This window comes from Patagioenas fasciata, chromosome 9 (genome assembly GCF_037038585.1).
Source record: "Patagioenas fasciata isolate bPatFas1 chromosome 9, bPatFas1.hap1, whole genome shotgun sequence".
Taxonomy (NCBI): Eukaryota; Metazoa; Chordata; class Aves; order Columbiformes; family Columbidae; genus Patagioenas; species Patagioenas fasciata.
In genome coordinates this window covers 9,324,597-9,339,639 of record NC_092528.1, presented here as the reverse complement: position 1 = coordinate 9,339,639, position 15,043 = coordinate 9,324,597, and the positions used below count along the sequence as shown (strand labels likewise).

The following is a 15,043-nucleotide window of genomic DNA, read 5'->3' as shown; positions in this document are numbered from 1 at the left end:
ACATTCTCACAGAAGCTTTTAGACAACAGGCAAAGCAGTCTGCTGCTCTACCATTTCCCTGGAGAAATGGAGTTTTTAACTGTGTAGGCACAAAGTAGCACTAACTCATCTTCTACACTGTGACAAGTATTATCATGCTTAAAAATAAAAATAAAAATCAGAAGACAGATTGGCAGTGGAATTACAAAAGGGTAACCTCTTCCACTATGTAATAACGAAATTCTTTTCTTCAAAGACAAACACAAATCTAGTTATTTAGAAACAAATATTAAAAGGTGCAGGTAGGTTTCCTTTCCACCTTTAACAACTGCAATGCAGGGCCAGACTTAGCAAAGAATAATCAACTCCATATGCTTCTTGGAAATACCTTAAATCCCTGTATGATCAGAACAGAAAAACATTCAGCTTTGGGAAAAGGATTATCTGAAGGTGAAACAAGGGAGCTTAACTGAAGAACGGGCAAAATTAGAGATGTATGTTTAATACATTCTAAAATGGATTGTGGTAATCTCAGAGATATGCCTAGTACAATAACGTAGCAGCTGTAATAACACAACGTGAAGCTTCACACAGGCAAATTCACTTCACTTTTGGAGGTAAACTGATCCCCACTGAGCTCCACGCTGTCGCTGTCAGTTTGGGGCTTTTTTTTGTACCTGAACTCATTCACACTGTTTGCATGGTAAGTCTTTGAATGGAGGCTAAGCTCACCCAAGGACTGAACTGTCATTACCCCTATGCTTAGTTTGTGTGCCCAAACGTGTAAATGATTACACTGTGGGGCTAGAATCATCTCTCATAAGATTTATTTACACTGGGCCTCTGTAGGTCCCAAAGCACAATAAAAGCCAAAAGAGGCCCCAGAAAACATCAGGACTGATAGGGACAAGAGGCAGCCTCACTTGTAGGCTTGCTCTTACAATCTCCAGATTCTGTTATTCCTGATTGAACTGAGTTAAAAAACAAAGAAAGAATCCCCTTCTCTTGAAGAAGCAGCACGTGTGCACATAGAGTATTGAGCCATTTAATAAACAGCACCTTTGGCAAAAAGGAGCTTTCTGTCCCTGCACACTCACCTGGTTCACTGTCGATCTGGGTCAGCACATCTTCAATCGAGTCCTCATCGTTCCGCAGGGTCTCGGGGTCAGGGGGAGTGTAGCCGTGGCACCGGCACCAGTGCACCACATGCTTTGTTTTCAGCGGTGTGATGTTGTGAAACCTGGGGTGCTTCTCTATGATTTCTTGCAGGATCTTTCTCACTGTCATCGCTCGTTGCCACTGTGTCAAACCAAAGGGAAAGCCCATCACGCTGGCTAAAAATGTTTAAGGCTAGACTATGGTCCAGAACAATAATCCAGTTTGCAAGGAAAACAAAAGCAATATGATTTTTTCAGAAGTCAAAACAGTGAGGAAAAAAAACAAGCGTGGAAGATGGTCCTAATCTTGATATTAGGTAGCTCTGGGCAGCTCATTTAAACTCTGTTTTCTCATTCAAATAAAACCTCAAAAAAAGCAACATATATTTACCAGGGCCGAGACACATTTGTCTTGACCTGAACTGTCTCATCCCTCAAGTAACATTGTAACATGACATAGTGCAAGAAATCCACTAGAGCAAAATATGTTGCTCAAAACTTCAGTCAAAGTCCTTGCTCATTTTAGCTGGCAACAGCAGAGGGTCTAATCAGTTCTAATGTCTTCCCCATATACATCCATAGCAAGATGATAAAACTATGAAGACACAGGGGAAAACATCACAACTACAATACCAAAAGGTCCAAGCTAACTGAAATATTTATCTTTGGTAAACTGACAATCTATTTCAGCACTAGTATTGCTTATGTCAGATCCCTCAGTTCTCTTCCTACAGAAACCAGACACAATCCCATGAAAAGACGGACCAAGTATGTTTGGTAAAATTTTCATGGGTGTAATATGTCACAGAGGAGTGACGAGGATAATGTACTAACAGGAGAGTTTGCAAAAATTCTGATAAAAATCCTTTCAAAAACATCTTACTTTTGATCAACTGAAAAACAACCTTCAGAGTCCCCTCTGCTTGAGAAAGTCTCTGAGCAATCGCTATTTGGACACAAGGCAGTGTGTCAGGAATGCTTCCATTTACAATGCGACAGACTTCTTCAGAAAACAAACCAGCCAACAAGGAAGGTTCCATAATTCAGAATCCTCCTTGCATGCCTAATGACTGCTTACGAAACACAGGAGGAGAGGAATTACCTCGGCTGCTCTCCTCTTTCCAATATTCCAGCTGTAATACTGTTCCACTGAACTGGCACAAAAAGAGCTTGCATCTTCATCTAGAAAACAGAAAGCCAAAAACAGTATTAAATTTTTAGTAAGTGAAGTAAGATAAATTCTGGGTTTGATGTTCTGTAGTGAAAAGGGAGATTTGTTTCATGCTCACAGGATCAAGGACTATAACTCCCTAACTCTTACAAATGCTGTGCTCTCTTTGAGCACGGCACAGATATGCAGCAGACGCAGACACATTTTTGGATGCAAAACCAGCATCCTTCTCGGTCACATGCATAGACAACTGTGGCTACGGACTGTTTAAGCTGCTTCTTCCCCCCAGAATTGCAATGGCGTAGACCTGTAAATCTGTCTTACTGGTCAGAGTTTCTTCTTTTGGAAAGCATTATTTTTTTGCCAACAAATTACCATATAAAAATGGAACAGTGGCAAAAACATGAGAAGGAGATATGAATCCTAAGCAACAGATTAATGAATGCTATTGTAGGCCAGAGAGCTGTAAGTAATGAAAGCTTTACTGTGCCACCCACTCCTCCTTTGCTCACTGCGCTTCTCTTGAGAAGGTCTCCAGGACCACTTGTTCAAAGTGCATTAGTTACCAAAGAAAGCTGATAGATTTTCAGCTGTGTACATGAGTAACAGGTATGCAATTATAAAGTAGCATAAAAAATTAAAATGTTTCTCTGCTAACTACCACTTTTTATTTATTTTTTTTTTTAAAAAGGGCAAAAACCCCGATAACAAACACATTTCAATGCTGAGCTATGTTATATTTGTGAGCATTTCTGAAAGCTTGGTATTAAATTAAAAGAACAACCACCCACATCTCTTATGGATGAGCCAGGGAAAAGAAGACCTACTTGCAGCCATTATGTGAGGAAATACAATCTATTTCTAACAAAAAAAAAAGGTTACTAACTGCTGACAACATACTTGGCTTTATTTTAAGAACCTAATTTTAAGCATCTTTTGAATAACCCCTGGAGTAAGCTCTCTAGGATAATGACTTCATTTCATTCTGCCTTTTAATAACTTTTGCAGCTACAGATTATGCAAGGTATTCTGTTGATACACTGAAAAGAGAAAACAAAGCCTTTTCATTTACTACTTACTCTTTTCAGCAATTAATGGAACCTTCTTCACTATCGCTGTTAAAAGCTGCTGGATGTTCTCCACATACTCTACACTGCAATGGATTAAAAAACCCACAATCATTGTTGGAAGCAATGAATCAGATGCAAAAGGTTTCAAAATCACTACATGGTTTAGTCCCTAGCCCCAAGGCATTATAGCACTACTAGTCTGAGGATAAACTGTTCTGCCCCGATCTGGAGAAGGTATTTGAAACAGCTCTTCCTCTTGCCAAAGTGTCCACATCTGAAGCTGCATTTGCCAAGCTGAAGAAACTGAAGACAGCCTTTGTCGGGCAGGCTTGGAAGAAATCACTGCATCATCCCACAAGCTGCAACACTGCTTTGATGGGTAAGATGCACCAGTTAGTGCAGGCTGTCCCAGCAGGAACATGTGATACTGCATGGGAAATTTTTTACCTACAGAAGTTTAGGTAAATTTTGCTTAATCAGTCATACTGTATTTAACTGGCAACAACTGTATTTTCCATTACTTCTTTTATAACTAAGACAATTTCCCATGTGTAATGACTTAGGATTTATTCCCATCTCCTACACATACTCCCCATCAGGGTCATGTCTGCAGGGATATGTCGGGGTAACAAAACTTTTCAAAACATGGAGACATGAAGAGCAGAAGAAACATCCAACACATTACAACAAATATGCAGAGAAAATTTTGCAAACTGAGTTCTGGTGAGAGAACACTAAGAAGTACTTGCAAGAGCATCACAAACAGGGCAGCAGATTTCAAAGCATCCAGTGAACAAATACTCCAGTAATCTTAATGAATTCTAATTCTGAACCAAGGCAGCCCTCATATTAAGTCATTGCAGAAGTACATTAGTTTAACATGACTCGAGAGGCAGGAAGAGAGACAGTTCTACTTATTCCAGATGTCCATTTTTTGACCTGCATTCTGCTGGGCAGTTTGACCTCAGTAAGGACACACAAAGGCAATGGGAATTATACAAACAGTGGATGGTAAAGGAGTTTTAGCAGCTCTAGATTTTAGCAAATCCCAAAACAACTGCAAATCTTCAAATATTTTGTTCCCCTTTCATGAAGCCTGATAACAAACCCATCTACAAAGAAAATATTGCAACACTGTCTGAAACAAATGTCACCCAACAGGATTAGTACTGATATAGCAATGAACGGGATAGATTTTACAATGTATTTCTAGGTCAAACTTAACACTACTGCACGTATCCCTACAATCTTCTCCATTCTCCCTGGTGTTTCAAAGATCAGAAACGCTTATAGAGAAATGAGCAATTACTTGATAATGTAATTCCCAAGTTCAGAGCTCTCTTCTGTTTTTACTGCTGCTTGGCCTTCTTGGGTACCCACAGAACTGCAGTTTTGCCCTGTTGAATCAGGCTCCATCTTAACTTCAAAGAAACAGAACACATTTTAAAAGACAAGAAGTACCAGACAGCTTGATAAATAGTGTCCTGTGAGACTCCAGTAAGAAAAGGTTCTTATATAACATCACTTAATTTGTTGTTTGTATTTTGATTGTTAAGCATGACCAAATCTGGCCTTCAATTCTGCTGAAAGAAGGCCACCAGAACACGTTCCCCCTCCAAATCTCAACATGCTCTCATCTCATCCTTTTTAGAAAATCTCCATAATCAATTGCTGATGCTTTCCACATGACTGCCTGATCTAAATTGAACTGCTTGTGAATGTACATTGGCCTTCTTGTAAAGAAAGAGCTGGACAGAAAACTGACAGTTTTAGCGAGAAGTGACATTTCAAAGTGAGAACTTTTTTGAAGACATCACTGATTTTGACATCAGTGAACTTTGTCACATCTAGGACAGAACTTTGGTGAGACAGAAGCAGGGAGAGAGAGACATTCCCAAACCTTAACAGCCAGGCAGACTGGTCGTTCATCTGGGATGGGAGAGACACATGACAGTTCTGGATGAACAAGACTTTGTATGTCAGCTCTGGCCTATGCACTGTCCTGGGAAGTACTGTACGTACATCCTTCCCCTGTGTGTTTAGATCTAGTGCTGTTGGAAAGCATTATCAAGTCCATTTCACCATAGCCACTACTCAGAGGATAGCAGTTACTATGATTAAATAAATGAAACACATTAAATCATTAAATGTATTAAAAAAATACATGCTGCTCTACGCATTCTGCAATGACAAGTTGAAAGAACGAGTGTTTAAAGTACTCATAGCAGCTTTCTAGAACATCCTTAGTTCTCTCTGTAATTGCCCATGCTTTGGGATTTGTTGAGGGGGAAGGCATCGTTAATTTCCTAGTCTCCAAGTGCCATTTCTACTTGATTTAAACTCTACTAACAATGGAAATAAGGAACTCCCAGTCACAGGGTCTACTTCCATAGTCAGGCCACTTGCATAAAGCAGCATCACCTTATTTCTACTGTTTATCTTACTGAGAAATTCCATGTTACCTTTAGTGATGGATGCTGTTGATGGACTAGGGACAACTGTACTTGCTGTTGTGGCAGCTGAAACAGCTGAAACTTTGGTGGTAGAAAGTGACTGTATCACTGGAGAGGAAAAAAGACAAAAGAAAAAAAAAAAGAACAACAAAGAAGAAAAAAAAATCAAACTTCAAAGACTTTGACAAATAACCATGTTCAGAAGCAACACGGTGTTTGCAGGATAAAGTTTAGGGATGAATTTCCTTGCTACATTTTCTTCTATCTCTAACTTTGGACCATGTATGCCAACAGTGACCAAGAGCTACCCTGTGTCAAAGGGGATTTTCAAACACCATCTGTCATCCTCCTCTGCCCTTTACCTTTGTTCATAGGCATGAGTATTGTCTGAACACCTCCAGAAGCTGTGTTTACACCGAGCTGTTTAAGCTGGCTGGGAACTGTCAGAACAGCCTGCTGTGGACTAGACTGATTTGAGTGGATTTTTAGCAACCCTGCAAGAAGAACGGAAGACAAAATGTTAAATAAAACACACCATTTTGTTATCTCCAGCTACTTATCTCCCTTTCTGCCTGAATCAGAATGGCAGGTAAGGCTAGCACTGCCACCCTCTTGACAAGCCACAGTTCACTGAACTGTCAAACAAGTTTTCACCGACACAAATGATTGCTAAAATACTGTGGTGCTGCACCACAGTATGTGCAGCATTGTAAGCTGCACAATGTTCTGATATTTGTGAAGCAAGTTTCCTAATTACCTAAGTCGTCTTAGGCAGAAGTTGATGTAACACAAACTTCTCAGATGAAGCTGGCTCAGCACAGAGAAAAAACACTCTCTTGTCAGGACAAGACCTTGTGCTCAAGGCTCTGCAGAGCCCGTGACTGATCTGTTGTACCTGCACAGCCGCTCACACCTCTGCAATACAGCTTAGCAGAACCCACTGCAGTCAGCAGAGCACAACCAACCACGTTTTAACTAACTGACGAGAAAGAGCTCCGCAGTACGTCTGACAAAGGACATACCTAAAGTGAGTGTCCTGCATCCTTCTGTAACATGCACTGAATACATAAGGATGGCTAATCAAGCTATGAAGCATACTGAAGTGAGGACTCAAATCACTGATTTTAGTCAAGGCTAAAAGAACAAGCAGATACATTCAGGTATTAACAGCATTACCAATGGCAGCACCAGTGACTTTGGTGGAAAGCTGCATGGCTCCAAGTTGCACCACAGTGCCAGGTGAGCAGTGCCCATCACCTGCCCACCAGCTCTCTCCTCCATGGTGAAGACACCTCAAGCCACCACAGCCAGCACTGTAACACTGTGATTTGGGCCTCTGCTCATCCTTTCCTACTAGTAAACCAGCTATTTTCAATATAATTGTATTCAGTCTATAGCTAACTTTTATTCAGATTGTGGAAATTTAACAGGCTTCTATTCTAGAACACTGACAACCGTAGACTTCTTAGTTTCATAATAGTAATTTTATACTCACGATTTGAGATAAAGTTTCCATTCTTCTCATATTTTATTATTATTAAGAAATGCAGCTGCCTTTTAAGTGCTAGACATGCAAGGTCTGGTGAAGATGTCTCTTGGTTTTGACAGATGTATAGCACTGGTCAGGCTTTCACCACAAGGGCAGGAGGCTAACCTAGTACTAACAACTGATTTTTAAACATCACAGTGCATTCTATTTAAGACTCTCAAATAAAAGCCCATATCTTTAGAATTAAAAATACGATTGCTACACATCTTGCCAAAACCTCTTCTTTCACCTCCAGCCTTTTAAACACACAGTTCCCGGACAGCCAAGTTCAGTGGTGGCTGGTTCCCTTTGATACACTGAGCCCCAGCAGTGCTGGGCATGTCAAATGGCGAATGGAAGGTCTCTTGGGGCACAGAGCCAGTCTCCAGCAAGCAAGTAAATGTTCACGGTTTTGCAAGTCTCCTTCCAGAGCAGTTTAGCACACTTTGAGAAAGTGTATCATTTAAAAGAGTGCCTTGGGGGATGTCCCAAGTGTGTGTGATGCACAGATGTGTCAGGACAGGATAGCAAGGGACCCAAACAGCAAGGCGAGTAAGCAGATGACATTTTCAACTAACCCTATTAGTGTGATGTGTGGGAGACACAGTTTGTTGCAAAAGGGTGGGAAAATTTGAGATTATATTTGAAAAGTTGCTTTTGAAAATGCAAATCTCCAGAATTTTAACACAGTTTTGGTTTGGTTTTACATCAACATAACATGTTTATAGCCACTGCTTCTTTTGGGATTCTTGAAGAAATGAAGAAGTCAGTGCCTCAGGTTATAAAAAACAAACCAACCCAAAATCTAGATAGCTGTCTCATACCAAGATGGGAGTTTCATTCTGAAAGCTATTTAGAATGGCAAATTTTTTATTTAAAAAGCCCCAAACCTCTCTGCTTTGTTTGCAAAGAGTAAAACACTCCACTAAGTGCTTATTGCACAATTCTGGCAGTCTTAGACCATGTTGTTTACTTTCAAGCTCTGGGAAAAACAGAGTGATTAAAAAAGAAACAGTCTGTAAGACTGTGTACACAGGAAACAAAAAAGAGCTGCATTTAAAAGACGCTCTCAGATAAGCTCAGCGTCACTTGATCTTTTCCATATTTTTCCTCTGTTTCCACTTCGTAAGAAGCCACCTCAAGTCAACAGAACATGCCAGCAGGTAAATTAGTCAAAACGTAAATTTCTGATTTTAACCCATAATACTCAAACCTGCTATATTTGTCCAAAAGACACTGGAAGACAATAAAACTAAATAAGGGAAACTTCCCTCTACATAAGGGCAGTCCATCTTTATTACCTCATCTTTATAAACTCAAAACATTCCAGACCCAACCTACTTCACTGTACTTAATGGATTTTGACTTCAAAGGCATCAGTTTCCCCTAATCAACATCCCTCACCTTTCCAAGACAAACAGAGCATATGCAAAGCCTCAGAGCCAAATTCTGCACATGCAGCTTCTCCAACTTCAGTTGGGTTTCACTTTCACAAATTACCCAGTCTGCAGTATTGTTGGTACCTTGACAGTTTCAGCATTCAGTGACACGCTGTGCTCTTGAATAGGCAGAACGCATCTTCTAGTGAGAACGTGGCAAGAGAACCAAAATCCCTCTCCAATATCAACAGGCAACTCGCGCTATTATTTGCAACAGATACAGTCATTGCACCGGTGTGCTAGGATGCCAAATTATTTAGACATCTCCTTGGCTAAGCCAGAAGTTATGCTAATAATATATATGTTTTAGAAAGCATGACTTCACTTTTACACATTTAGAAATGCAGGTGACTTTATATTATTTCATTTACAGTGAAGACATCTGAAGAACTCACATCTGGATTCTAACTTTCTATAGGAAAGGCATGAAGGGAGTTTAATACCTGACACTGCAGCTTTTCCAGTCACAGGCGTTGGGGTAGTCATCAGAGAAGCAACACTTACTACAGTGGAAGTTGCAGTCTTATTGACTACTGATGAAGTTGACTGGCTCTGGCTTACACAGATTTGATGTTGCTGTCCAGATGTCTTCGCTACAGGAGTTCCAGAAGATGATGAACTGGAACCTGCATTATCTATTTGCTGCATAAAAGAGACAGAGAGGCATAACAAATTCCATTTCATGTCATAGATGATTCAACAGTAAGTACAACAAGGTAACATCTAGCAGCAGGAAAACCAGACGGTTATCAATCAATCTAGTCCTTACCTGGGGATTATACTGGCTAGGGTGCAAACGTTCTATTACAGAATATTGGCAATATTGTTTCTCACCTGGGCCACCCCGTTTGTGGGGAGGGCCACAGCAGGAGCAGCAGCTGTGGTGATAACACCTCCTGATACTCTCAGCACGGTGGTGCCAGGTTTGGAGAGCTGGGACGAGACAGGCACTGATTTTATAGACCCATCTGATATCTTCATCAGCGATGCCTGTCCACTGGGTGAAGCCTTTGAAAAATAATTCAGCATAAGGTAAAAGGTGTATTTGTTGGGATTAAAAAAAACCCCACAAAACCTTTAAAGAAAAAAACAACAAAACAAGAGAAATTCTTTCTATATTACTGAAAAATATTTTCAAAAGACTTCTGAAAAAGGCAATCTGGCAGTAAGAGCTGGAACAAAACAACTAACTCAGAAAATCAACTTTATCAAACTGCTGACTTTACAAAAATATGCTTATCAATCTTGAATTTAGGATGATCAATTCCAGGCATTCTTGCTGAGTTTAAATTTCACAGGGACCATTTGCTACTTCTTTTAAAAGAAGGGCCTTTGAGGGATCTTAAGATGACCAAGGCCAAAAATTTTAGAGTTTTAGCAGGTGTCCCTTTCCTAAGGTTCAAATATTTAAGCACATTTTCGCACATGACTGCAATCACTTCTGTAATTCCATTTCATTAAGAAATCCCAGAGCACATTTTCAAACTAGCAACCCAAGCTTACAGATAATCAACTTTGAGAACACAAATAAAGCTGGAAAACTGTGGCCCAGTATCTGCATATGAAAGTACACCTTCATGTGCTTTCCTTATCATAGTACAGCCAGCATCATATTCGTACAAAAAACAAAGCAAACAACTACAAAAGGAAGAGGTCTCACAATGTGTGGCTGTGTTTCCTATACTTTATCTGACAAAATGCTGACTAGTAACAGAGAAAAAGATCATTTGCCTGTTACCTGCGTAAATAGAGCTGTTTTCTGTCCAGTTATCACTTTTAGTGCTTGTCCTTGTGTGGAAGATGCTCCAACCCCCACATTGCCCTGAACAACTGAAGCTGGAGTCAGCTGCTTCCCAGAACTCTGAGGAGAAGGCTGGCCAACCAGAAAGGTGCCCTGCTCCAGAAATAAGTTAGGGAGGTCAGCAATTTGAAACACAGTTAAACAGAAATCTAGGAGTGTCATTACAAGGTATAAGCCTCAGCTATAATGCCACAACACAGCATCTTCTAAAACAAGGCACTGCTAATTACAGTGGATGCTTCTGCACTAAGGGCTGGACACAGCCTTCTGTTCTTGGTACAGAAGAACACTTTCTGATGCAAAGGAAGAGGTGAAAAAGCCACAATCAGTTTCCTGTCTCCTCAGAGGCACCCACTACAGTTTAACATACTTTGTGCTCTTCAAGTTTATTCTTTGTGACAAATGCTGCTTAACTTGCAAGATCAGAGAGCCAAGAAAAAAGGAAATAGAGACATTCTGTTGTCTTCTCACTTCAAAATGTATTTTATATATACATATATTCAGAGCTCAGCATTCAGAAATCACAGCGACAACTGGAGGCGTGCACTCTAATAACCCACTGCCCGAGGCCTGGCCACCCTTCCTGCCTCACATCAGTATTCAGCTGCTGTCCTCCAGAGGCTCCACGTACCCACGGGGATCACTTCATGCAATCCTAAGTTTTCTCATTTTTCTTCCTCACTCAGCCTTGCAGTTTTTCTCCAATAACTCCCCTTCATTTTCATGTCTCTAGTGCTTTTCTCAAACTCCTACCGTTTAAGCCCCATAGTCCAAGAATGTTTCGGGTACTATAGAATGACAGGACACCCACAAATCACCACTGCAGCCTGAAACATCAGTCTGCTTCCACTGAGATGCTTATGCCACTGACCTGGGGTGTCTGTTTCAGGATGTAGGATGTATAGGTGAGATGCTGTGACAAGTTATTGCTTGTGCTTTGGGTTCCTCCTCCTCCCCCACTGTTTGTAGAAGAACCAGATTGGAGACCTGTAAGCAGAAGAAAAGGCTTGACCCTTCGGTAACCAGACACTGTCAACTGCTAAAGCATCCCCGGATATACAAGTAACTGAAAAAACTTTACGAGATGCTTGTTGCCACATGTTTTGAAGCTGAATAATATTATCACCCAGTACAGCACAGATCAGATGTGCTGGTGTGCTCTCTTGTAGCTCAGCAAATGCCACAAATGAAAGGGGCTACAGGGAAAATAAGGAGGAGTAGGGGGTAAGCAAAGCTAATTTCAGGGTGTCATGCCATTACTTATTAATAGCTTTCACAACTACATTCAAATCCACTCAGTTCTACACCATGAAAACATAGTGGTGTCCTCCTCCAGATCACAGCAAAGAGTTAAAATACAATCCTTTGCTGTTGAATTTTGAGGAAAATTATACTGCTTTCAGCACAGAAAGACATTGAGAGCACTCATGAAAAGCAGTTTCATCTAAAACAGAAGACACCTCTGAGAGCTCAGTCTTAAGAAGTGTTGTTATAAACAAAGAAACCCCATCCCATTACTGACTTCCACAGTACCAGGATGCTTTACAGCAAAAATGCCAAACATATTAATTATGCAGTGATTACATTAGGTAACTCATTAGATTTCCCTGCAAGACTAACTAGCATTATTTGTGGCTCGCAGTATGGCTCCTTGGGGTATCAGCAGCAGTTTTCCTTTCCCAGAAGGGTTCTTGCTGTTGGTGGTGAGGTACAGTTTGGTGCCTGGTGGAAGGTTCGCCAAGTTTGCCAGGTTGGTGGCTGGTAACTGCAGAGTGGCCATCACTAGAAAGAAAGAATAAAAAGAAATAAAACTACTACTTTCAGAAGGTAGCATGCATTGAAGTCTGCACAGGATAAAAGTACTAGGAGTGACATGCAGGTAGCCATTGAAACCCCACATGAGTCTGGCCTAACTGCAGATTTACTCCACCAGTGATGCAGAGACACATTCTTCAACAGGTCTGAAAAAAGGTCTCACTGCGTGCAGCACCACTTATGGCTGCAGACCAAAGCAGCACAGCCATGGGGACTAGAGGCTTCTTCCAGTCCAGATACCACACGAGACCTTTCAAACACTCCAGAGCCTGAGCCAATGTGCCCACCTAAAGCTGACTGTGTGCACAAGCAGGCAGGGTGTTTCTGCCCAGGCTCCTGCAACTGTAAGCCCTGGGAAAGACCTGAAGATTCAATAAGAACAGTATGGCTCTTCTTGGTTGGATTTATGTCGAGCCCTCTGAGTATTTCAGGATCACAATGCTGGGCAAAAACGTGAGACCTAGCTCCATGGAAGTCTGCTAGGTGTGTAGCACATCTGTCTGATATCCATTCACACAACACTGCATGCTTCAAAGTACTTGTGCTCTCTCTTCCCCCCTTACAGATAATGAGTTAACATTTCATTTATTACAAATCTCAGTCCACCTGAATTTCCATACAGACTTCACTACTAATTTGGAAGTTTTTCAGTCACACAGTGATTTTGAAGAAATCATCATGGAGCCCAAAGTCCACCCGTCACGAGCTATTAACAAGGTATAAAAATTACTCTACCTGAGCCTTGAGATGTACTTTTCTGAGCACCCGTGGAAGAAACTTGTGCCTTTGTTATAGTCTGCACAGGCTGAGCAACAATTGTCCCTCCACCTCCACTCACGATGGCTTTGGCTACACCTTGAGTCACAACTTGCTTCGGACCAACAGCTTTTGCTACTGAAGAACTGGATTTTGCCACAAGTATCTGGCCACCACTGATAGCCACCGCTTGTTTCACTGTCGACTGTAAAGCAGAACCAACTGGAACGCCAACAACCTGCAACAAATCAGTATCGGATGAAGTGCTGCTGGCAAGGGCAACCACGTGAGTTCTAGCTGACACGCTACCTCTACCTTTGGACAGTTCAGGACACTCTATACATGTCTAGTCACATATAAAAGCTATTCATTCAGAAACAAAATTAAATTGGAAAGAAGCCAATCCCAAGTAAAAAGGTAAACTGTTAAATACAACCAGATTTCAGAGCACCCGCAAAAGATTATGTACATTCAAATTACAGGGCACTTCAATTTTTTTCTGACATATAAGCAACAGCTTAATTCCAGCTGCAGATAAAGCTTGCCTTGGCAAAGCACAGAAATCTAGAAATTTAGTTTCAACAAGTTTATGGGAACAGACTCTTTGGGAAAACCATGGCCTCAAAGCAGAATCCACAAAGTGCTTCAATTTTATGTGTTGACAATAACTGCAGAGAAACATAAGTTTGCATACCTGCTCCAACAGGCAAATAAAGTAGTAAAAAGCACAATGAACTGTCACAAATGTAAATATATCTTTACTTATGAAAAATTCAAAGCTCTGTATGTATGTAGTGTCTTGTGCTTGACACAGGATTTGACTCAATCCACAATGGAAACAGGCAAGATTGGAGACAATTTCTGACACATCTGTCATCTTGTCACTGCAGTTACTGTGCCTTCTCAGAAGCAGTGCCGTGGCAGCACTGCATGGGCACAGACTCCTACAACAAAACACTTGAGCTCCCACTCAAGCAGGACTGCTCCCACCTCATGCTCAGCCTCCACACCGCTCCCTATTTGTCCTGTTCTTTTTTGTCGCAGGCCTGCAGTCCAAGGAAAGAATTTGCCTCCTCTTACTGAAACACCTGGATGAATTTCAGCAAGGATGGCAGCCAACTTTCTGGGTTGACAGGCTCCAGCTGAACACCACTCCCACCCCACTTTTGCAATGGGTCCGACAAAAGCAGGAGATGCTCCCTGAACACAATGAAATGCTCACCCTGCTCCCTTCTCAGGGACTACAGGCAACCAAAATGTGAGCCACCCTGTGCACTGCTTACCCACGGTGCTGCTGCCTGGGTCTGAGACAGAAGCAAACCTACACCCCTGAGAGCAGCATGAGCTGTTGCAATGAACCCACAAGACAGTTTACACCGCACTGAAGATGCCCAAGTCACTCGTACCTTAGACTGCACCGTTCCCTCGCCCGCGCTGATGACCGGTTTCTGTGGTGACAAGGCTAACATGTGGCTGCCTTTTACAGTGACGTACTGCTGCACAGAGGTCTGCGTGCTTGTCCCTGTCGCTGGTAGCTGGGGTTGCTGGGGCAGCTCTCCCGGCTCCTGCTTTATTATCACCTTTTAAATAGGAAGAATTAATAAGAAAAGCAAAGACCTTAAAAGATTCAGCTGGACAGAGCACTGGGCCATCTTGTCTAGACTGTGCATTTTGCCAAGAAAGTTGGACCAGATGATCCTTGTGGTCCCTTCCAACCTGGTATTCTATGATTCTGTGACTAAATTACTGGGAATCATTGCTGGAACAGCCTATCTGCAGGAAAGGGCAGGCAACAATCAGCAAACTCAGACGTGGTTCTTACCACGAGGACGACTCTCTAACTCAACTCCAAGATGAGAGCTACTTCAAACACA

The 15,043-nt window shown here is 41.6% G+C and overlaps 1 protein-coding gene across 11 annotated transcripts in view; it reads right to left on the bottom strand.

The window, feature by feature from the left end:
* Nucleotides 1–15,043, bottom strand: part of YEATS2 (YEATS domain containing 2) — a 46,068-nt gene that overhangs the window by 6,159 nt on the left and 24,866 nt on the right. For 8 of the 11 annotated variants that reach the window (XM_065844217.2, XM_065844213.2, XM_065844218.2 and 5 more), the window contains 13 exons: nt 14,576–14,749; nt 13,149–13,407; nt 12,219–12,380; nt 11,470–11,585; nt 10,536–10,691; nt 9,632–9,805; nt 9,241–9,439; nt 6,193–6,324; nt 5,840–5,938; nt 4,687–4,798; nt 3,387–3,460; nt 2,239–2,318; nt 1,077–1,278 (listed from right to left, as the gene is read on the bottom strand). In XM_065844217.2, the coding sequence (XP_065700289.1) occupies nt 1,077–1,278; nt 2,239–2,318; nt 3,387–3,460; nt 4,687–4,798; nt 5,840–5,938; nt 6,193–6,324; nt 9,241–9,439; nt 9,632–9,805; nt 10,536–10,691; nt 11,470–11,585; nt 12,219–12,380; nt 13,149–13,407; nt 14,576–14,749 (1,939 nt within the window). The remainder of the gene's footprint in view (nt 1–1,076; nt 1,279–2,238; nt 2,319–3,386; nt 3,461–4,686; nt 4,799–5,839; nt 5,939–6,192; nt 6,325–9,240; nt 9,440–9,631; nt 9,806–10,535; nt 10,692–11,469; nt 11,586–12,218; nt 12,381–13,148; nt 13,408–14,575; nt 14,750–15,043) is intronic. The other 3 variants (XM_065844222.2, XM_071812421.1, XM_065844220.2) reach the window with 2 other exon arrangements.